The sequence below is a fragment of the Aspergillus thermomutatus genome, assembly GCF_002237265.1.
Source record: "Aspergillus thermomutatus strain HMR AF 39 chromosome Unknown NODE_64, whole genome shotgun sequence".
Classification (NCBI taxonomy): domain Eukaryota; kingdom Fungi; phylum Ascomycota; class Eurotiomycetes; order Eurotiales; family Aspergillaceae; genus Aspergillus; species Aspergillus thermomutatus.
The window spans coordinates 62,349-83,786 of record NW_020798113.1 but is presented as its reverse complement, the minus strand read 5'-3'; the positions used below and the strand labels follow the sequence as shown (position 1 = coordinate 83,786).

The following is a 21,438-nucleotide window of genomic DNA, read 5'->3' as shown; positions in this document are numbered from 1 at the left end:
AATCAAGGCGAATATCAATATCGCCCTTCTATAGTTGCGCACGAATCACAAAGACCCGTCACAAGTGAAAGATACCACGAGGGAAAGAAGAATAAACCGATTATATGCCAACCCGTATTTGCAGATGGGCACGAGCTGCCTGTAATGGCGGACACGAAGGTATAGAGCTGCACGAGGACCAGTCATACGATTAGCCAAGCGGTCTCCGGGAAATTCAAGCAGGACGTCCTCCCTGCTGTCCGAAACGAAAGAAGGGTTTCCTTTGGGGGGGAAACTTACCGAGAGAAGAGAGGAAAGGGAAAGTAAAGAAAAGAAGTGAGGAAAGGGATGGGTAAGAGGGAAAGGAAGAGAATATGATGATCTTTTACTCGAAAGCAGCAACACGGTCAAGCAATGTACAAGACTATACAAGGGACCGAAGGGAGAGGGAAGGGAGAGAGATGGACGGCAGATGAGAAAGCGAGAAATGCGGAGCAGAGGAGCAGAGGAGCAGAGGAGCAGAGGAGCAGAGGAGCAGAGGAGCAGAGGAGCAGAGGAGCAGAGGAGCAGAGGAGCAGAGGAGCAGAGGAGCAGAGGAGCAGAGGAGCAGAGGAGCAGAGGAGCAGGCCAACGAGGTTCAACGCAAGGTGACAAGAACTAAGGAAGAAGAATCTCCCTTTTCGTTTGCTAGCGCAACGCTCAGCAAGTAGCCGTACTTCGAAATTGCCGGTTGTGGGAGTATGTGTCTCGTGTGTCGTGAACGTTACCACGCTCCGTGCATGCTCCAGGAACCTCGAACTGCGCAAATTGCCCTCATGTGCTCAGTGGAGGAGATAGAGACACCGGTGTGTTGCAACAGCGACGACGGCCGCAGGGGGTGGGAGGGTGCGGTTGTAATCAGACAAGCGTGAGGGAGTGAGCTTGGATGGTTCGTAGCGGCAAGGGGTGTGTGGGAGTGGAGGGGGAAACCGAGTGTTATTGCAGCTGGTACGGTAGGAATGTGCTCGTTGCGCAAGTGGGCGAGGAGATCGGACGTTATTAGTGGACCGTCGAACGATGAGAATGTGGACGAAAGACCAAGCACGGCAATCAATGTAATCCAGCTGTCACACAGACGAGGCAAGCATGACACGCCGCGGCCAATCTGCTCGAAGCGGGCCAATCTGTATCGTAAGGATTCTGACTGCGATATGTCTTTCTCAAGGACCGTAAATTAAATGAGGATACGATATTGTCCGTTGAAGGAGATGGAGGAAGAAAGATAGAGGCAAGAATTGGAGAGCAAGCTGATAGCTCTGGTGGGAAAAAAAGATAGTGAAGAAAAGACCGATCAAGCGTGCAGAAATAATGGTAAGACAGCAAACTATTAAGAAGAACTGCCAATATGGACGTAATAAGAACAAGAGAAGGGGGAATTTGGGAGAGAAACAGAAACAGAGAAGAAAGGGAAAAAGCAAAGAAGATGAAGTCTTTTGCTGGGATGATAGGTAGACTACTACCTAGATAAGCTGCTGCTGTTGCTGCTGCTATGGAGGAAAAAAGATGCTGCGTGTCTTGGAAGGAAAGACTAAAGAGCCTAAAAGTAAGGTAAGGTGGGTAAAATATGTATGAACCTGTAATACAGTTACAATTACAGAATGTCTTCATACATACCAGAAGTTGGGCGCCTTAGATTTCAGGACTTACGTACCTAGACTACGGAGGACACACAGAGTTACTTGGGGATTCTAGAATCTAGATACCTTGCAGGCTCAAAGCTGGCAGGGCTGTTTCATGGTCCGTCGGTAATGATACGGTATCGACTGCAGCAATACAGATATGACGCCCAGCTGGCCCAGGCGATTCTGTCGATCGGATCCAGAGTCAGCTCAGATTGAGTAAAGGTACTTGTATGTGTTTCTCATATCGCAAGAGGTATCCATTGATCTCTCAGTTATGGTTCACATTCCTCTTATGGGTTATCCCTATTTAACATTTAAAGTGCAAGTATCATCAGTCATTCATTGATGTCCCTGTGCGTTGATCAGGATATCCAGTCTAATTGCCTATCACCTTTCCTTTCCAGACAACCGCCAGATCTGGGGCCGCCCGAAATTACGCTCCCGCCGCCTCTTGTTTAGGCTTCAATCAAGGCGGGTCCCCCTCTTCTTTCGCTGGTATGACGGAGACGAAGATGATGAGGATGGTCATCATTGGTTATACGGAGTAGTTTGAGTGGAATTTCCATAGCTACCTCGGAGGAGACCTTGTACGACAATTGGTTGCATTTTCTCGCTCGTCTTCAAATCTTCCGCTCTCACCACGCATGGATCAATTTCTTCAGCCAGGTGAAATGGTCTGAAGCTCAGGAATTAGGTTGACCGCCAGATTGAAGCCATGGTTTGAGAGGGAGAGGTATTCCTATATTATATGTGCGTAATCTATGGACGCAAAGGTGGAAGATAGCCCAGACTGCCCAGTAGGTAACTGGGTCCAGTCGGTAGGTAGCTGTTTGTTTGTGTATGGGACAATCGCAACTCTCAGTAGTCATTTGGCCGGACATACTTTCCTGGCTTTCTTTTAGTGAATTCTCTCTCAGATCAGCCATGGATCATCAAGGCTCGGATGATACAAAGTATGTTTTCGAATCGACTCAAGTCTTATCATCACCATAGAGTCATCGTCTTCTGATATTAGTGATCTGTCGCAGGTTAGTAGATAGTTCCTACCTATGGATAGACTCTTACACAGCGTTGTTCACAAGGCGGGTGAGAAGGTTAAGCAGCGCCTCTCAGCCCAACCGATCGGATCCACTAAACTAAGGTAGCCTTGATTTTCCTCATCGTCTAAATATCATTCGTCAATTGTCACTCTAGAGTTCCTTTCAAAGGAATCATCCGATTTGCCCTGAGGCTATCACCTTTGACCTTGTGGTTCTCATGGAAGGAGTCGTGGATGTGTTGTTAACAGATTTTCTGAATGATCGATCTGTAAGAGTGACCTTGTGGTTCTCATGGAAGGAGTCGTGGATGTGTTGTTACAGATTTTCTGAATGATCGATCTGTAAGAGAGAATCCGAAGAGGCGGAAAATGGAGAAAGGCTTCATAAACACTGAATGTCTGCCTTGTACCTTGACCTTCTGCTGTTATGCAACTGTTTCATAGAGGTCTGCAGCTTTATCATTGGCAGCCTCACTCTGGTTACATACAAGATCCCGTGACCTTGATTGACTCAAACCTAAGGTACTCACTCCATATAGAATTATGGTACCTTACCTACTGGTCCGAGTTACAGCGACTAGGTACCCATGGTTGGATATCATCTCATGAATTTCATTCTCAAAGCTCATTTCACAAGCTATTATGCTTTTCTCGTCAATATTCTCATCGCACCTACCTGCACTATTGATCTGAGCAGCATCACACTGAGACTTGCCGTGGGTTTTGTGCCCACTCATACTCGAAGTGAATAAGGCAAAAGTTCTCAGATCGGGATCCCCTTGAGCCTGAAGCCCCTTACATCTACAATAGTGACATCCATGGTTTGTTTATCATTCGACACTTTGGCCCATAGTAATCACAGGTGCAATCCAGGGAACGCATCTTTATCCTCATTTACTGCATCATGATTTCCTCTCATCGGATCTGACTTTCTTGGTGCTCGTGACCACTCTATGTACTAATAATGATGTTCTTGCAGTGCATCACCATGCTCCTTCACAGTGTCCTCTGCTCTAAGCTTCCATTAAGAACCAACATGCCATTGGATCCGCATACTCATCCCTTCCATTACGATAGGACAAAGTCATAGACTCAAACCTTGCGTTATTATCCTCGAGCATTCAGTGGAACTGACATTCTACGATAAATGACAATAACGATGATCAATAATGAGACTCTGATGATGATCACTTATCGCTATGACTTGTACAATGCCACCAAGAATCTTGCTGATAAGCTTGACCACGCAAGTCCCTTGCCTACTCCAGAAAGCTGTTGTCGACCCCAGATTCTGAGCGAGACACGAGTACAATTCGAAAGCGCTCGTGTCAACAAGCGGAAATAACTTCAAGGTGTGTTCAAGACATGTGGGTACTCTGGTCAATGGTTATGCATCCTTTGCATTCCATGTAGTCTCCATTGTTGGGTATGTGTTGTTCATGACACGAAGCGTTCTTTCTCTCGCGCACAGATTACTAGGGGCTGATATTTCGAATAATACTTATTGCGATCAAACTGATGGTCAGCCTTACATCATCCAAAAGCAAGAGAGCTCAAATTTCGACCGAGGAGGAGGAGGATACGGAGAAACCTATAAGGTCATCGTAGCCTATTGAATAAATATGGCTACGGACCGGTGAAGAAGGTTCCCGGGAGGTTCTCTGGATAAGAGAATTTTGCTACATGATGCCTCATCTCCAATACTATCTTAGAAACATAGGGCACGCGAAACCTTCAATCATGACAACTAGAAAAACCGAGAACTTTAGCGGAGAAGATGTATAAGCAATGTGGTCGGATTTCCTTTGCGCAAAAATATGTAACATACCATGCTCAACTCTGCGTTGATACAGCCCTCTTATATATACTGATCACCTTGACAGTAGTAGGGTCAAACATAGAACTTTCTATAGTTTGGTTATGATGCATGTCCTCAGGTTGTACAGCGAGCGGTTATGGCTCAACTGGTTGAATACTATTCCTAGGCGAAATTCGAATTCGAATCTATAGAATGAGCTTTCGAAGTAAAAGGGTCCAAGGTTCTCCTCCGTAGAAGAGGCTTTATGGACCATCTGTATCAATGATATAACCTTGAATCACATTAACATTGGCTCCTATATTAGTTGCCGAGGCTCATCTTCTCATGTGCAAAGATAGAGTGTTGGTCATTAACTGTCTCTCATTCCCTATGTTCTAAACTCGTTCCTGTGCTCCAACATATATATGCTGTGGAGGCCTTAGAGCATAATATGCTCTCAGTTACGACTTTCGAAACCCCCATGATTACCCACCATGCACAGATGAACCATACAGTAATTTGATCTAAAAATCTATTCTTCAATACTGGCAGAATCCATAATTCATTCAACGCCGCTGATGCCATTTCATTTCTGCGAGCTCAGGCTTGCGCAGTTTTTTTTACCAGTATTTATGCTAGGACCTGCTCTGGATACTGGAGGATCTTGAACTAGGCTGACTGTCACCGTACACAACGAATTATAGGAACTCTGGAAGATGATAGACAAGTTCAACAAAGCACTTGATGTCATGATGATTGTAGTGAACCCCACCTTCTGCGAAACCTGCAAGAACGTGTCTATACATTGAGAAGAGAAAGGATTTCAATCATTAAGAGCCTCGGATGTCAGAGAAGACACTCGTTGCTAGCAAAGTCAAATGCCACAAGGTCTGTCATTTAAGTTCCGTCGATTCTTCAGCGAAGACATGATCAAAACTTACTGTCTACAACTCGATCCTGGCTAGATCTTCGGATTATTCTGGGGTGAATATTCAGAAAAGACGTGTCCAACTGTCATGACCTGAATGCTTAAGTATGCATTGTCTTTCTGAATTCCCATAACTGGACACATTCGACAGTGGATCGAGGATGGCCGTTTTCAGGGGCAGAAAACACGAAAGCCACAGCAAAGAGGATTCAATAGTCAGCCCAGAAAGATAATATTAGCACAAACCTATTTTAGCGCCCATTCTTACGGACAAAACCCATGCCAATCTACGGGACATGTGACGAATAAGCTTGATGGAGGGTTTTAATGAACAGTTGGCGTCAGGGACAACACCTTTCTGATTGGCTGTCCGCTTACGATGGGGAAATTGCACCCGCTCTTAGCGGCAATGCCAAGCAAACTAGTACCAAGAAATCAGCAAAACACTTGTTCGTCCAAGTCAACAAACAAACGAGGAAACAACCATGCAGCGTGGGCTCCTTCTTCTTTAGTGTCAACAGATGGACACTAGGACTCTTGGAGAATGCCTATATAGGCTTAGTCTCTCATCTAGCGAACAAAATGACCCACTGACAGGTTGTCTGCCTCAGGAAAGGAAAAGTACCCCTGCGGTCTGGAGTCTGGACCTCTCTGAACACGAAGGCTCTAAGCGCCCTTGCGCCTTGTTCCCCTCGAGCCGGACTGGTCGGCTGTGCTGCTGGCTGCTGACTGCTGACTGCTGGGCTGCTCTCCTCTTCCTTCTCCTGCCTCCCAACTCAAGTCCTTCCCTTCCCTTCAGTCTCTCATTTTTCCTCTCTTGTCACTGTTTTCATTCCCCCATACCAACCCCTCTCTCATTCTTCCTCCTTTCTCAACCCTTTACGTTCTCTCTCTAACCCAAGCAGGTGTCAGCTTCACTCTTTTAGCTGTTCACTTTGCTGTCCGTTCTTTCATCATTGTCGCCGATCAAGTCAGTCTCTACACATCGGCCGATCAACTTACGACACGACCACCAACAACCGACCCGATTCATTCTCTCCTTGAACTTCCGAATACACGCGAATGAGTTTCGTCAATATCGACTGCCAGAAACATTTTCGGAAATAGTGTAAGTGACGAAGATGGAAAGACTCTCTGAGATCGTTGAAATGGTTATTGACGAGAAGCGAAATGGGACAGTACGACTTCATCTTTTGGATTAGATACCTTCACGGACTGAATACTCGAACTCTTTAAAGAACCTGCAAGAATCGGAGTCGAGACCCATCGCTAGGGAACACCTGTCCGTTCAAGCCAGCAAAGATGTTCATCAAGCTTGTGACTCGCAGCGACAGCAGCGACAACAGTGGACTTCCTCCCGCGACGATTGATCTATTGATCTCTCTCTTGGTACTCGTTCTACTCGGCATTGCATTAGTCGCTACCCTTCTTGTTCTGCGACGAAAGCGCCAAAATCGGACGGATCCTGAACTCCCAGTTCATAACGGGCAGTGCTCGCCCAACCATCGTCGTTTCACGATCTCCGCATCTTCGAACACGAGGACACAGTCTATCCTGGTGTACGATGAGAAGCGCAGCTTGATGGAGAACTCGTCAAGCCCTCCACCCAGTCCAGTCCCAGAGATCCGCATCACGTTCCCCGAGGAGGAAGATGAGTCTGGAAAGCGCAAGTCTGGCCGTGTTGTGGTGGTGAGAATTAGTGATGCCGGCGCCGTTGGGTTGGAACCATGCAATGAAGAGCTTCCACCATATCAGTCTAGCGACGCGGAACGTTTCCAATCCTTGGACATCGAACGCATGGGTGGCCTCAAGGAGAAAGAGGATTTGAAAAGATGGTCTTGAACGGCCGACCGCCGACCGTCTTTTAGATGACCTCGGGATCTCTCCTCCGAACTGATACCCAAAACAATCAATTACCTTACCCATTCCATCCTTCGACGACTCCTTAAAATACATGACGATATTCTGGCGAAAATCTGCCCCGTCTTCCTGTTTGCGCCTCTGGACCATTGCCGTTTTGCCTTTGCGTCCTCGACTTGCACATACGCAAAAAATCTGTCGATCCTACCCACTACACCTAGTAATTCTTCAGGTCTTCCGACTATATTGGTGCTCGTGAGGACAATATCATTGACCAGATCGACCTGAAGAGTTACCAGATCGAAGGCTTACCGAAGCTGAATTGTGTATAGCAAAGGGTTGCTGGTTTCTTTCTCTCTCTGCATTGCCATTTTGGGATCTCTTGCTGCCTGGTCTTCTCGCTTCTATTGGCGTTCATCTCTTGTGCCTGGTCACTTGTGGTCCTCTCAGCCCTGCCACGTCACTAGGGTTGAAGGATGTTATGCACGCGGTTTTTCACTTTTTCTTTCTTGGAGCCTCTTTTCTTCCATCTCTTTCCCACAAGTTTTATTTCTACTCTTCTTCTTTTTTCCCCTTCTCTTTTTCTATACTACTTTTATGCTTCTTTCATCCCTTGCAATTCTCGGTTCGCCTTTAGGGTGTCCTACAGCTGGATAATGTATGTAACTAGTCCGCTTATACATTACGTGGCCGCTTTTAGTAGCGTGAGCCTCAATGGATGTTATTACCTGTACAGATAACCTATGAATGATCCATGAATAGTCTGTAGATCAAGTTCACTCATTGATACTCCCTTACTTTGACAGTAAACAAAACTCCAGATAGGGCAATATGGCCCACCCAGGCACATCCACTCCCGGGCAGGGCCTTTTGAATGTTCCGCGCCGATCCGACCAATGATGCCCGGTGCAAAGCTTGCATGAGGGTCGCCGAAAGCGCCGAACTCCCGACGTCACGGGGGGGCAGGAGAATTTTGGAAGGGTCCGAACAATCTGAACTGATCGTTCTGCTGGCCTTCCATTCTTTTTTTCTTTTACTGTCCTCATCATCGTCCAGATCAATTGACAAGTCTCTCATTACCACGGTTTCATTTGTTCTATTTGCGTGTATTTGAGCTGTCATTGTAGCCATGAGCGTGCTTTGAGTTGGCTTCGATGGGAGAGCACACTTGACAGCTCAGATAGGAAAGTTATAGGGTATACCTTCACTTTTTTTTTTTTGTTAATTTTCCCCTCTGTTACTCAGCTCCTGAACTCAGTCCTTACAATATCGATGAAGTTCCTTTGAGTGATCCAATTTACTCGGAGCTTCTCGCATCGGAAGCCACTCCAGCACTTGCAGGCGTCTGCGAATACACTACATTGCGCGACAACAACCCCTCCCACAAAGACGAAAACTACCGACAACCTTACCCATTGGATGAACAAGCTTTCATTCTGCTCTGACTTCCGTGCCCGTGATGGTCTCACCGACAGCCTCTGGGGCCGGCTTGGATCGTCCGAGCTCCAATGGCTCGCGACCTACGGCAGCTTCTTCCCCTGGCACATCGTCGCCGCGGGTTTCCGAACCCAGCGACCTTCGAACAACACGGCCGCAACTGCGGCCGGGAAAGACGACTAAAGCGCCGGCGGACAAGACGAAGGAATTTGAGCGCGCCTTCACAATACAACATTTAGGAATACTGGGTGTGCTCGGGTGGATACTGTAAGCTCTCCCCTTTTTGCTTGGAGGATTTTCGGTCCTCATTGGACGCGCTGGACATCGATGAGCTGACTGGTCAAAATGATCCTAGTCTTTTGCATGTTGCTGGCATATTTTTTTTTACGAAGGGTTTCCTTCTCACTCGGATGGTCTTGGGGAATAAATCGGCTTGTGATGTTCTTCCTTTTGACGATACTACCTTGTCTTCATCAGCGAGTAAAGGGAAGCAAGGATGCTGGCATGAAAAGTCATTTGACAAGGCTATTATGATTATTATAGATGCATTGCGGTACGACTTCACGGTACCTTTTGTACCAGGAACGGAAAGTGAAACAGCGCACCTGTTTCATAACAACATACCGGTCTTGTACGAAACGGCTGTCAAGTCTCCCGAAAACGCTTTCTTGCTTCCATTCATTGCGGACCCGCCAACCACGACATTGCAACGACTGAAGGGATTGACAACAGGCACTCTCCCTACATTCGTGGACGCTGGCTCCAACTTTGCTGGAACGGCAATCGATGAAGATAACCTCGTTGCGCAGCTACACGCGGCTGGCAAGACCTTGGTCCACCTGGGAGATGATACCTGGCATGCTCTTTTCCCGGGCTACTTCGACCCTGATCTTACGCGCCCTTTCGATTCCTTCAATGTGTGGGACTTGCACACTGTTGACAATGGAGTCACTGGTCATCTTTTCCCGCTGTTGCATCCCGAGAACTCGACGAGATGGGATGTCATTTTCGGTCATTACCTCGGCGTCGATCATGCCGGGCACAGATACGGACCAAACCACCCGGCTATGGCCGCAAAACTCCGCGAGATGGATCAAGTAATTCGAGACATCATTGCCGAGCTAGATGACAAGACGCTTCTGGTGGTCATGGGTGATCACGGAATGGATTCCAAGGGCGACCACGGGGGCGAATCAAACGACGAAGTTGAAGCGGCTCTTTGGATGTACTCCAAGAAGGCAATCTTCGGCCGTACGGGTTCCGAGACCGCTAACCCTCCAAGAACCGCACGGGAACGGTTCATTCCCCAGATAGACCTCGTACCGACTCTGTCACTGCTTCTGGGGATGCCAATCCCCTTCAACAACCTAGGTTCTCCGATCGAGGAGGCTTTCATCGGAGTCGGGGGTAGCGGTTGGAAAAATCTTGCCATAGTAAATCGCTTGACCTCTGCACAAATTAGACGGTATCAGCAGGAGTATGCATCCTCGCATGGTGCGGATGATGCTCAGTCACTTGAATCAGGGGAGCTTTGGGAGGCCGCTGAGAGCGCCTGGCAGAAGCTCGCCAGAGCTGGTAAATTGAATGTGGCAGCCCCGCGTTCGGCCTCTGAATTGCATCGCCAGTACCAACGGCACATCTTGCATGTCTGTCGTGGGCTATGGGCGAAGTTCGATGTACCCAGCATGTTGCAGGGCATCGCGATTCTTTCTGCGGCGGTCGTCCTTCTCGTCTTCTATGCGCGAGGTATCAAAACCGCCCGAATCGAACTCACTCAGTCTCTGCTCTCCTCCGTTGGGGTGGGATCCGTATTAGGTGCTGTGGCTGGCGCTTGCCTGTCTTACTCTCGCATGTTGTCTGTTCAAGCAGTGGAGTCTTCTGCTCTGCTGGCTGCCGTAGGGAGCATCATTGGCGCTTCGTGGGCAATTTTCGGCAAACCTGGGCGCATAGTTCTGCCTCTCCCCAATAGTCTATGGGGATGGCTCGCAATTGTCTTCACAGTGTCCCAATCGATAGGCTTTGCATCGAACTCGTACACAATATGGGAGGATGAAATTCTCCTGTTCTTCCTTTCGACTTTTGGAGTCGTTGCGGGTGCATCGTCGATGCGGCAGAAGTCAACCGCTGACCGGGTGCTTGGAGTCTATCATTCAATCTTATTTGTGATTCTGGGAAGAATTGCGTCCTTCTCTCGTCTGTGCCGCGAAGAGCAGATGCCATTCTGCCGCTCCACCTATTATGCTTCGACAACATCCTCTACGTCTGCTCCGTGGCAACTTGTCATTCCCTTTCTCGTGACCCTCATCCTTCCGGCAGTTGTCCGGTCTTTCTATGCTGGCTCCAAATCCTATGAAGGAGCAGCGACCTTGTGGATTGGCTTTGCGTTCCGGTTCGGTCTCTTTGTAGCTTCGATTTTCTGGATGCTCGAGGCTGCCGACGACGGTGAATGGGGCCTATTGAGCAAAGAGACCCTGAAGACCATACGCGTATTCCTCGCTCAGATCGTCCTTGCCCTTGCATTCGCCGCGGGAACAACCGCCTTCATTTACACTAAACCGTGCGTCAGCATAAGCGTCAGCCAAGGCGGTGCTGAATCCGAGAGTAGAGATAAACCTACCGCACAACAACCGGCCAGAAGAACCGTTACTATTTTGGGATTCGGAAATGTTTATGGCACACGGGCTTTCCTTCTCGTCATTAATTTCTGCCTGGCTATCATTCTCATGCAGAAACCTATGGGCCAAGGGGCAATGGGCCTGCTGCTTTGGCAGATCCTCTCCCTTCTTGAGATCCTTGACACGAATGGTCTTATTATGGGCAACTCAGCCATCGGGCCTATCGTCCTGGGTCTTCTTGGATCGTTCCACTTCTTCAAGACCGGACACCAGGCCACCCTCAGCAGTATCCAGTGGGAATCTGCGTTCATCCCCTTATCTTCCGTTCAATATCCTTGGTCGCCCATTCTGGTGATCCTCAACACCTTCGGCGCGCAGATCCTCACTGCAATTGCTGTTCCTCTCACGGTGCTGTGGAAACGACCCCTCCAGCTCCACGAAAGCACCTCGTCCACCAAATCCCGCACCCCCACCTCCAGGATTCTGTCCGACGTCGCGCAAGCGGCCTGCACATATGTTCTTTACTTTGCAACGATCAACCTCGCAACCACGATGTGGGCCGGCCACCTGCGCCGCCACCTCATGCTCTTCCGAATCTTCAACCCTCGATTCATGCTGGGGGCTGCCGTCCTTGGTGTTGTGGATATTGTATTAATCCTATTCTCTGTGGCTGGCGTACGGTTCAGCGTACTGAGTGTGGCTGAAATATTTGGCTGGTAGTGGTTGGAGTGAGGCCTCCTGTGTTTGCCGGACGTTATCTTGCCATCGGCATTGGATCGCGAACAGTATAAGGGGCGATACGCTTTCTTATATTCATTATACTCATACAAACATCATACACAGATGTAAAATACTAGCATAGTCCATCAAAACAATGAAAATAGAAGCTGATAGCACTACGACAAGAGCCCAGTCGGTATTTACCCTACTTTATTTACCCTACTCGCTGCTTAGCGCAAGAACACCACCCAAAAGCAGCCTAGCGTCAAGTCCATCCAGGAAAAAATAAGGTTTCTTACATAATGAGAGCATGCAGCGGAGCGGAAAATACCTCGTCCGCGGAAGTTTCTCTGGTCTAGCGGCAACTTTATTTGCAGAACACGCAGGATGATTCGCCAATTGGCAGATTTAAACTCTTCGCACTTCGCAGGTCTCGATTCTCGGCCGGTGTGCTTTTTTTCTTTCTTATGCCAGGGGTGCGTCCATTGTTACTAACAGTAGATAGCTAGATCGAAGTCGAAGCTTCTGATCCTCGTCGGGTAATGCACAGCATGTAAAGAATGAGTACTGATATCGGCTCCGTGGATGGAGGTTGGAGGAAAGAAAGGTCTCGTAGGTTGTTACAGCAGGGACGGATCGTGGGTGGCGACGAAATGGATTTCTGTTTTCTGGCATTTTGCAGTCGGCGCTATTTACCAAATTATCAAGGATACCTAACTACTGTAGTATCTAGTACCTACCCATATGGCATGAATCTGGGGCATGAGTATGACAGGCTGACGCGCTGACAGCAGGCTCTGCCGGGTCCACCCAGACCCTGAAACTGCGCATTCTGGTCGGCGTTTGAGTCGCTGCAAGCCTGCAGGACTGTCAATATCGCCGCTTGAACAATGGCATTTTCCGCCTGGACTTGTATCCTTGGTCTGTACTCAAAGTCAAAGCTGAGAGAAATTGCCGTGGCTATCAACGCCAGCCAATAATGCGGACCAAACAAGTGAGTGGATGTGGAAAAGTTTACTGTAAGGATTACCCGCCCAACACGAGAGTTGGAAACTTAGGGTTCTGGAGCCGATATGCGCACGGAGCTCTCGCCGTTGACGCAAGAAGCTTTGCTAGACCCAGCGACTAGATTGCTGGATTCAGCAGGGTGCCTTGAGTGGCCCCTGGACTAGAACGCCCGTTGAATGAGATTGCCTGGGAAGTTCGAATTGTAGGAGCTGGCTCTTGATCTCGATAGGGTGGTTTCGTCGTTTTCTTCGTTGCCAGTGGGGCAGGGCCAGGGGTTTTTGCGACGGCTATATTTGACGAAGGTTGTTTTTCGGCTGTCTTTCGCTCTTGTTTCCTCTCTTCCTTCTCTTCTTTGACGGTACCATTCTCTGTCTCTTACATGGGCGACAATGCAGAAACGTTCTTGACTGTTCTGGATAGGGTGCCTTCGTGATCTGGTGCAGGACGTTGGGTAGCCGGTTTGGCTTCAGTAGCATCACGTCTAGGATATTCCAAGTCTCACAGTCTCACAGTCTCGAAGCAAGATGACTGCTTCAAACCAACAAGGAACGGGACTGGTGGTCCTTATATGGGTTCTGACAGGCATCGCGGTGGTCGTGGTCGCTTTGCGCGTCCTGGCCAAGGTGAAGATTCGCCAATTCAGGATGGATGATGTTGTGATGATCTTTGCGCTGGTATGTGCTGTCTTGTGTGCTCTTGACAGAAAAATAGATTCTGACTGTACGAATGCCTGCTTCTAGATCCTGGGTATCATTGCCGGGTCCTTTAACACCATTGGGGTCAAGTATGGATATGGCCGGCCGGATGCAACCGTCCCCGAACCTGATGCGATGCTGGCTCGAAAATTCTACATCATAGGACAGGGATTTCTTATCGGCTGTACAGCCATGGGGCGCGCCGCCTTTGTGTTATACCTCTTGGCCATCCTGGGAGGCCAGAAATGGCAGCGCATCATCCTAACGGCCCTCGCTGTGATGGAGGTTATCTTCAATTTTGTCGCCATCATCTTGATCTTCGCTTCTTGCTCGCCCGTGTCGATGCTTTGGGATTATACCGTTGTCGGAACATGTCAGCCGGACTCCATTCAGGTCGACTGGGGCTATTTCCAGAGCGGTATGTGGCTATGGGCGCTTCAATGTTTTCAGAGAACTGACACGGATGCCTCTTGACAGTATTCAACACCTTCGTCGACCTTTACCTGGCCGTGGTTCCCACCTATATCTTCTGGCACCTCAAACTCAAAGTAGCAATCAAACTGAGTTTGATTGCACTCATGAGCTGTGGCCTGGTGTAAGTCTGCTCTGCTCGTGGCCATCATCTTATCTTCTTCTCCCTGCTAATAACGTCATTCATAGTGCCATGGCGGCCGCGCTCGCCAAAACCATCCAGCTCCCCGAAATCAACAACGAAACCTTAGGCGGCACTATAAACCTCATCCGCTGGGGATATCTGGAAGCGAACCTGGTGATTATCACCGCGTCTCTACCGTGTCTTCGCTCCCTCATTCTTTCTGGGTTTCATTATATGACCAGTAGCGGACAGCGGTCACGCTCGTATGAGCTGGGTGCAGCATTCACGGGGACCCGAGCGGCGACGACCTCAGTCACAGCGCACAATACTTCGCATCGAAAGACCGACTCGCGTTTGCGCGGTATGCTTTCTAACAGGAACAATGGCGATGACGGGGCGAGCATCGACCACATACTCGGTAGTCGCAATAGTTTTGATGGAATTGAGACGAGTGGAAGTAGTCAGGACTTGGGAACTGGGTCGGTTGGCATTCGAAAGCAGGTGGAAGTGACTGTGGTTGCGCATGATCAACCGCACGATGATAGGGGGGGCGTATAGGCGATTAATATATACTGCTTGTAGAATAGATATAGATTAGTGACGTGCATTAAGAACCGAGAACTTACCTTTGCCTCTGCATGTATTTGTCACAATGATATTGTCAGTCGAGTCATGGCCGTGTCTGCCCGGTGGTTGCCCTGAACTGATTACGTTCGTCCAAGACTCATCTACCTTACTTCTTGACAGTCCAAAGACTAGTCCACAGAGCTTCCAGCCGTAAAGGAGGGAAGCGGCGCAACAGGGGAGGATATGACTGTTTCGCCCTCCTCAAATAGGCTATATCATACCTTCAACATAATTAAGATATTTACCAATGACATGATTAACTGCGGTAGTAATATGAAGAAGAGAATTCCAATGTTTCTTAGAAAGCTTGATGTAAGCTTCGTGTATACAAGTACAATTGCAATATATATTCCATCATCATCATCATCTAAAAATTCATCACATGGCAAATAATTGCAGGCATGCACCAATAATATAAAGACACCGTCATACGCACAGTAAATCCTCAGGAACCCCTAATCTAGTCTGAAAGCCTATAGACTAGGGCTGAAGACCTTTCTGAAGCGAAAGTGAGACAGGTCGCGCATAATCTCAACGGTGCTCTTGACGTTCTGCTTGACAATAACGGAGGTAGGCTTGGAGAAAAGCTCGTCGATCTCCTCAAGAGACTTGTTCTTGGTCTCAGGCATGAAGAGGATCTGGTAGAACCAACCCAAGACCGCAATACCTCCGTAGAAACCGAGAGTGAGTCCGATACGAGTCATCGAGTTCATCATCGAGGTAAAGTTGTAGGTGACGATGAAGGAGCACAGGAAGAGATTTGCGTCCGCAGTGGTCATGCCGTAACTGCGGAGATAAGTGGGGAAGACCTCAGAGGGAATGACCCACGTCAAGCAGGCATAGGAGCCGAAGAAACCCATGTAGAGGATGATACCGGTCAAATAGAGACCCTCTGCCGTGGCAGGATAGGTTTCGTAATCGATGGTGTACCCAACTCCCACGAACACAAGACCGATGAAGAAACCAGGAAGCATAACGTTGGCCCAGTAGCGTCGGCCGAACCTCTCCATGTACAGCACAGCAGGAATAGTACCGATCAAGAGAGATCCGCCTCCAACGAGCGACATATAGACACTCGTACGGTCGTCGAAGCCGATCTTCGTCATCAGAACGCCCATGTAATACATAACTGCATTCACACCCGTGAATTGACCGAGGAATACCATGATGTTGGCATAGATCATGGCGCGGCGAGCGCGGCCGTCGGTGAAGAAGTCGAGCCAGGCCCACTTCTTGGTGTTGGCTTGTTCGTCGTTCTCGGCGGCGACAGCTTGGCGCATGCCCAGGAATTCCTCCTTGGACTCGTAAGCCTCGAAGCCACGAATGCGCTTCCACACACCATACGCCTCGACAGCTCTTCCCTTGTGCATCAGGTAACGGGGACTCTCGGGCATGAACAGCATGCCAACCAGAAGGATGGTCGAGAAGACCAGGGAAGAGCCGAGAATGTAGCGCCAGTCGCCGGCGACACCGAAGAACATCGCGGCCACCGCATAGCCGAGGACTTCGCCAAGAGCAATGTTCAATTGATACAAAGAGACCAAGTTACCACGGATCTTACTGGGGACTAGAAACCAATTGTCAGCGACCGTCCTCGCCGCAGGATTAAAGCGAGAAAGAAGGGAGCATACCAGATTCGGCGACGTAGACAGGGACAGTACCACCCTCAAGACCGACTCCCATGCCAAGAACGAAACGGCCGGCAAACATCATGCCAAAGTTAATGGCACCGGCTTCGAGTCCAGCACCGATAGTGTAAAGAATGCAGGAGACAATGATGGCCATGCGTCGACCAAGGTACTCATTGGAAGGACCAAGGATCAGGGCACCGCCGACGGCACCGAGGGGCATACCGGCGTTAACCAAACTAGCTTGCGAGGAGGACAGATGCAAAGCATCGGGCATGGTAAGGTTGGCACCGCTGATCAACGACTGATCCAAACCAGAGAGTAGACCACCCATAGATGCGAAAGCAACCAGAACGTAAGTGAAGAGAGCTGGGTTGGAGAAAGAGAGCTCAAAACGAGGCTTCTTGAGGCCACCGAGCTGTTCTTCCAGCAGCTGGAGCTCAGCATCCATGGCAGCTTCGTTAAAAGCCTCGGACTTGGGATCATTTCGAATATCATCCATCTCTACGGCGACCTCCTTGTGGTCGTCGAGAGGAACCTCGACATCTTTGGCCGTCATGACGGGCAAAGGAGGAGAATGATTATCAAAGAGGTAGTGTATTGAGAGGTAGTCAGGCAAGGCAGGGCAACCAGAGGTAGAGGCAGGTATTCGTACACTAGACCTTCACCTATAGAAAGTTTGACCTAAAGTAGAAAGAGAAGAGGGGAGGACCTGCCGTTCCCAACAAAGACGCAGTCTTCTATATAGGAAGAGGAGAACCGCCTGCTGTAGAAAGGACGTCTGAGAGAAGAATAATTGACAACAAGGAAAATGGGAAGAAACCCGGGGGATATTTATACGGGCACGGCATCCCGGGGTATAGTTCCAGGTCGCGGAGTGACGGTCATCACGGTACTCCGTACAGGGAAGGAAATTCGCGGGACAAGACTTGAATGGAGAAGTGGGGACAGAAAGAAAACCAGAGAAGAAAGAGGCAGCGTAACCAATGGAAAAAGTGACAGGCTTACAACAGCAAGCAGCATTCTGGAACGGTGGGGAGGAATGGCCGAAGCTTAAGGAATGATGATCACAGCCAATAACCACGGTGCTCATCTTCGAGGGACTTTGGGTGAGTCTTCCCCCTCCTATCGATCATTCTCGATTCAAACGGACGCATAAAACTCAAACTCGATGAATGCACTCAATGAGCACTATCTACATACTTTGGTAATAGTGCAAAGTATGCGGAGGCTTGAAGCAGCGAAGGTTTGGGGAACAAGGCAAATCCCCGTGGAGGCGAAGAGTCTGTTGGTGTGGAGGTCTGGAGAAAAGAAGGGGACGAGACTAGAAAACTAGAATCATGTAGTGCAACCCCGGGCACACGATGGAGGGGAAGAGACTCACGCATAACCAGTCAGAGCAAGATCTTGTCTTCCTCGTCGCTTCTGTGCCTCCCACTCCTTCACTGAACGACGCAACCATCCCGAAATCTCGGCGACACTTCGGTGGATTTCCATCCAATCATCGGGATGTGCTCGTTGTTTGCATCATAGTCCGTGTTCGAAACTCCGAGTTGGTGCCAAGTTAGCTAATGGGAATGAGGCATTTAATGCTGTTCGATCCCGAAGTCTCCAATTGATGAATCAATCCTCCGGTCAACTACCGGGATGCTAACTGCTCACTGGACGCCACTGACGGACAGAACCCGAGATGCACCAGCCTAGAAAGTCATTTCTTGCCCTCGAACTGCACCCGAGACTCCCATTCGCCGCGGTGGGTTCAAGATTCAGTGCCAAAAGGCTTGGTGTGTGTTCCTCTGTGGTTTGACCCCCACAAAAAAGTCGCCAGGCGGTCAGACCATGGGAGGAACAACCAAGGAACAATTATTAGGAACAATAATTCAGGCCGTGGGGAACGGGGAAAGTCACGTGTCTATCAGGCACACCAGACAGTCTGTACGAAAGAGTCGATGAACCTCCAAAGTATTTCACAAATAGACATCAGAATAGTAGGATCGATCCGGAGAGAAGTAATATTTCAATGGTGTTAAAGAAATAATTACAAAAAAAACAAGCAAAATGGCCTGAACGCTGTGTAGAGACTTCTGCACAATACAGATCTCAGAGAGGCACCATCCAGCGATGTCTATCTCGAGCTTTGAGTCAAATTAGTAGTAATATTAATAAATAACAACCTCATTTGGTGACCATTCCCTCTTAACGCCGTCCCGGAGGCATTCCCACCGGCTTTCGCACACTCGGATCTGCCCCTCCCCCGTAATACGGTGACCCCGGCCGACTGCCGCCCGGAGGAGTCTGGGCCGGACTAGGCGACCGCCCCCCATGCAATCGCGCTCGAAGTCTCTCCTGTGCAGACGCAGCACGCTCAAGAGAGGCCTGGCCTGATGCAATTGTCTGATACGATCCCGCTCGCTGACTGGGGAGAGGTCGTGCCCCGGACGGATGCGCGGTCGGTGGCGTGGGTGATCCCGAGGGAGGTGTCACCACTGTACCAGAGGGAGCGCTGTGCACCGTCGATAGCGGGGCGCCTGCGCTCCCGGGTGTCAGACGTCCTCGTCGCAGACTGGCCGTTTGTGATGCTGGCGGTTGTTGAGAAGCTCCCGAGTCTCCCCACAGATCGCTCAGGCCACCACCGCGTCCTGGGGCTGCGGTTGTGATGGCTGAACCGTGTCCATAGGCGCTTGGCTGGATCTGAGTGGTTGCGATGGTTCGGGAGGGTGCGGGGGCTGGAGCTTTAGGGTCCGGAGGAAGCCATGATGGGAAGGGCCGGCCTTTCTCTGTGTAGTAGGCACGCAGGACATTGGAGATGTGAGAGCAGTCTTCGTTTTCTGGGTCGTCGGCCTCGTCTCCGGAAGTGATGGCACGGCGGAGGGAGTTGAGCCGCGTGCTGATGTTGGAGATCGCTGACGACGAGGTAATCGAGGAGAAATAGGAGGTCATTCTGAAGGGTTTGATTCGCCGCGAGGAATATGTGCAGAAGTTAAACCGGCATGCGAAGGAAGGTCCAAACGACAGGTGGCGGAGCCAGAATCGATGCGGAGTGAGCGGATGGGGAATTAAGCTCAATGTGCAGGTCCAGGGTGAAGGGATCTTGTGAACTTATAATAATCGACGGCACATCTAAGCCTTGAAGTCAATAAAGCCCAGAGATAGAGCAACCGTGGTCGATCGTTCTTGGGATCAAATCACCGTGTCTCTACGTAGTGGCGTGTCTCAAACGGCGGATCCAGTTATCGCCGCACGTGAGTCCCCTGGCCGTGGAGAAATTATCCACACTGGCAGATATTCCGACAAAGACAAAACTGGCTATATTTCGATATCCTTCTAGGCTCTGTACATATTATAGAACAAAATGATATTCTCTTGAAGCTTCAAAATCAGTCGTTAAACACGTAGATGCAATGACTGGGTATGACAAGCCCCGATCGCAGAAGGGAGTAAGTTGTAAGAAAAGAACCAAAACGCCGTGCACGTAGCTGAAACAGAATACTTTTCTTCTATATCCTTCAATGCCCCGACAAGCATAACTCCACCTAAGCCAGGATGCTCTCCTTGCCCGCTCCTTCGGTTTCGTATTCGATCTCGACCCGAGGACCCTTCTTCCGGGGCTTCGCTTGTGGTGCAGCACGCTTTCTCTTGGCCCCAGGCTTGGGCTTCTTGGCCTCCTCATCGCTGGACTCGTCTTCTGCGTCGCTGCCCTCGTCACTGTCCTCATCATCCTCATCATCATCATCGTAATCACTGGAGTCGGCCGAGTCTCCACCCAACCAGTCCTCGATATCCTCGAGATCTTCATCCTCCTCAAGATCACTGACATACTCCACCTCACCAACGCCCTCTTCCTCTTCATCCTCAATCTCTTCACCGTCATCGAGATCCTCGTCCCGCTCACCCTCACCACTGCGCTCCAGACCCCGGAGGACCTTCTTCCAGATCCCCTCCTCGACGTTAAGCGGCCGGTCACCGTACGCGCCGCTCCGCAAACGCTCAATAAGCTCACGCTCAATCGCCCGCTCAACCTTCGCAGCAGACTCAGCCTTGCGCTCCCTCGTCTCCTCCCTCCGCCGGATCTTCGGCGCCAGCTTCGGCACAATCTTCTCCCCCAGCCGCTCTTCCTCCTTCGCGATCTTCCGCATCCGAATAGCCACCTGCGTCAGCCGCGTGAGACGCTGCTTGCACTTATGAATAAGAAACTTGGGCCAGTAGATCAGTCGCTCGTCGAGCTGCTCGAGCGCCTTGGCGTAGTTGGACGATAATCTGATGCGCTCCCAGAGCTTGCTGGGCATGTGGGCTCGTTCGATCGTCTTCATGTACAGGTACATGACGCCCGTCTCGGGATCCGACCGCACGGTAGCGTACCGGGAGTTGGCCAGCGGGCAGGACTGGCGATTGCAGAGACCGCTGACATTATATTCATTGCGGCAGAAGTTCTGGCCTTTGGTTGTCCTAGATTGCGTGGTGTTAGTACATGCAATATATTTCATCGCTGATTCTTTGTTTTTCGCGGGCGGCGAACTGGAGTTAGCACTCGCTGGATTCACTCACTTGAGCTTGTAGGAGCAGAATTGCTGGTTGATAACCTGCCAGACAATCTCGTCGGAAGACATGATGTTCGATTTCGGCTGGTATGTGCACCGGATTTGGCCCAGTCCAGCCTGTTTAGAGGTAGAATGGTTTTTTGTTGGACCAGAGCAACCCGAGAGTTGATTTTCTCCGCAGAGAAAAAAAAAGTTGCGGCAGCAATTGGTCACGTGGTCTGCGCTTATCGATTGCCAGCTTATCGTTATCAACTCTAATCTTCACAATTTCTACATCAACTTGAGCCATACTCTTGTGTGTCAGCAGGGT

At 49.7% G+C, this 21,438-nt stretch overlaps 7 protein-coding genes across 7 annotated transcripts; 4 read left to right on the top strand and 3 right to left on the bottom strand.

Moving 5' to 3' along the window:
- Nucleotides 1-6,707: 6,707 nt before the first annotated feature.
- Nucleotides 6,708-7,247, top strand: CDV56_107295 (uncharacterized protein; the record flags this gene model as incomplete). Its single annotated transcript, XM_026760914.1, has 1 exon — nt 6,708-7,247. One exon carries the CDS (start codon nt 6,708-6,710, stop codon nt 7,245-7,247), a length of 540 nt encoding a protein of 179 aa, XP_026615520.1.
- A 1,437-nt stretch (nt 7,248-8,684) lies between these two features.
- On the top strand, nt 8,685-8,885 carry CDV56_107225 (uncharacterized protein; the record flags this gene model as incomplete). Its single annotated transcript, XM_026760844.1, has 1 exon — nt 8,685-8,885. One exon carries the CDS (start codon nt 8,685-8,687, stop codon nt 8,883-8,885), a length of 201 nt encoding a protein of 66 aa, XP_026615519.1.
- A 347-nt stretch (nt 8,886-9,232) lies between these two features.
- On the top strand, nt 9,233-12,037 carry CDV56_107076 (mannose-ethanolamine phosphotransferase GPI13; the record flags this gene model as incomplete). The annotated part of the gene is made up of 1 exon (XM_026760695.1): nt 9,233-12,037. One exon carries the CDS (start codon nt 9,233-9,235, stop codon nt 12,035-12,037), a length of 2,805 nt encoding a protein of 934 aa, XP_026615518.1.
- Nucleotides 12,038-13,569: 1,532 nt separating this feature from the next.
- Nucleotides 13,570-14,893, top strand: CDV56_106932 (uncharacterized protein; the record flags this gene model as incomplete). Its single annotated transcript, XM_026760551.1, has 4 exons — nt 13,570-13,719; nt 13,786-14,158; nt 14,218-14,335; nt 14,401-14,893. 4 exons carry the CDS (start codon nt 13,570-13,572, stop codon nt 14,891-14,893), a joined length of 1,134 nt encoding a protein of 377 aa, XP_026615517.1.
- Nucleotides 14,894-15,435: 542 nt separating this feature from the next.
- Nucleotides 15,436-17,149, bottom strand: CDV56_106808 (putative MFS sugar transporter; the record flags this gene model as incomplete). The annotated part of the gene is made up of 2 exons (XM_026760427.1): nt 15,436-16,529; nt 16,594-17,149. 2 exons carry the CDS (start codon nt 17,147-17,149, stop codon nt 15,436-15,438), a joined length of 1,650 nt encoding a protein of 549 aa, XP_026615516.1.
- A 1,637-nt stretch (nt 17,150-18,786) lies between these two features.
- On the bottom strand, nt 18,787-19,530 carry CDV56_106684 (uncharacterized protein; the record flags this gene model as incomplete). Its single annotated transcript, XM_026760303.1, has 1 exon — nt 18,787-19,530. One exon carries the CDS (start codon nt 19,528-19,530, stop codon nt 18,787-18,789), a length of 744 nt encoding a protein of 247 aa, XP_026615515.1.
- Nucleotides 19,531-20,123: 593 nt separating this feature from the next.
- On the bottom strand, nt 20,124-21,197 carry CDV56_106580 (ribosome biosynthesis protein MAK16; the record flags this gene model as incomplete). Its single annotated transcript, XM_026760199.1, has 2 exons — nt 20,124-21,036; nt 21,136-21,197. The coding sequence occupies 2 exons, from the start codon at nt 21,195-21,197 to the stop codon at nt 20,124-20,126; spliced, it is 975 nt and encodes a 324-aa protein (XP_026615514.1).
- Between the last annotated feature and the right edge of the window lie 241 nt (nt 21,198-21,438).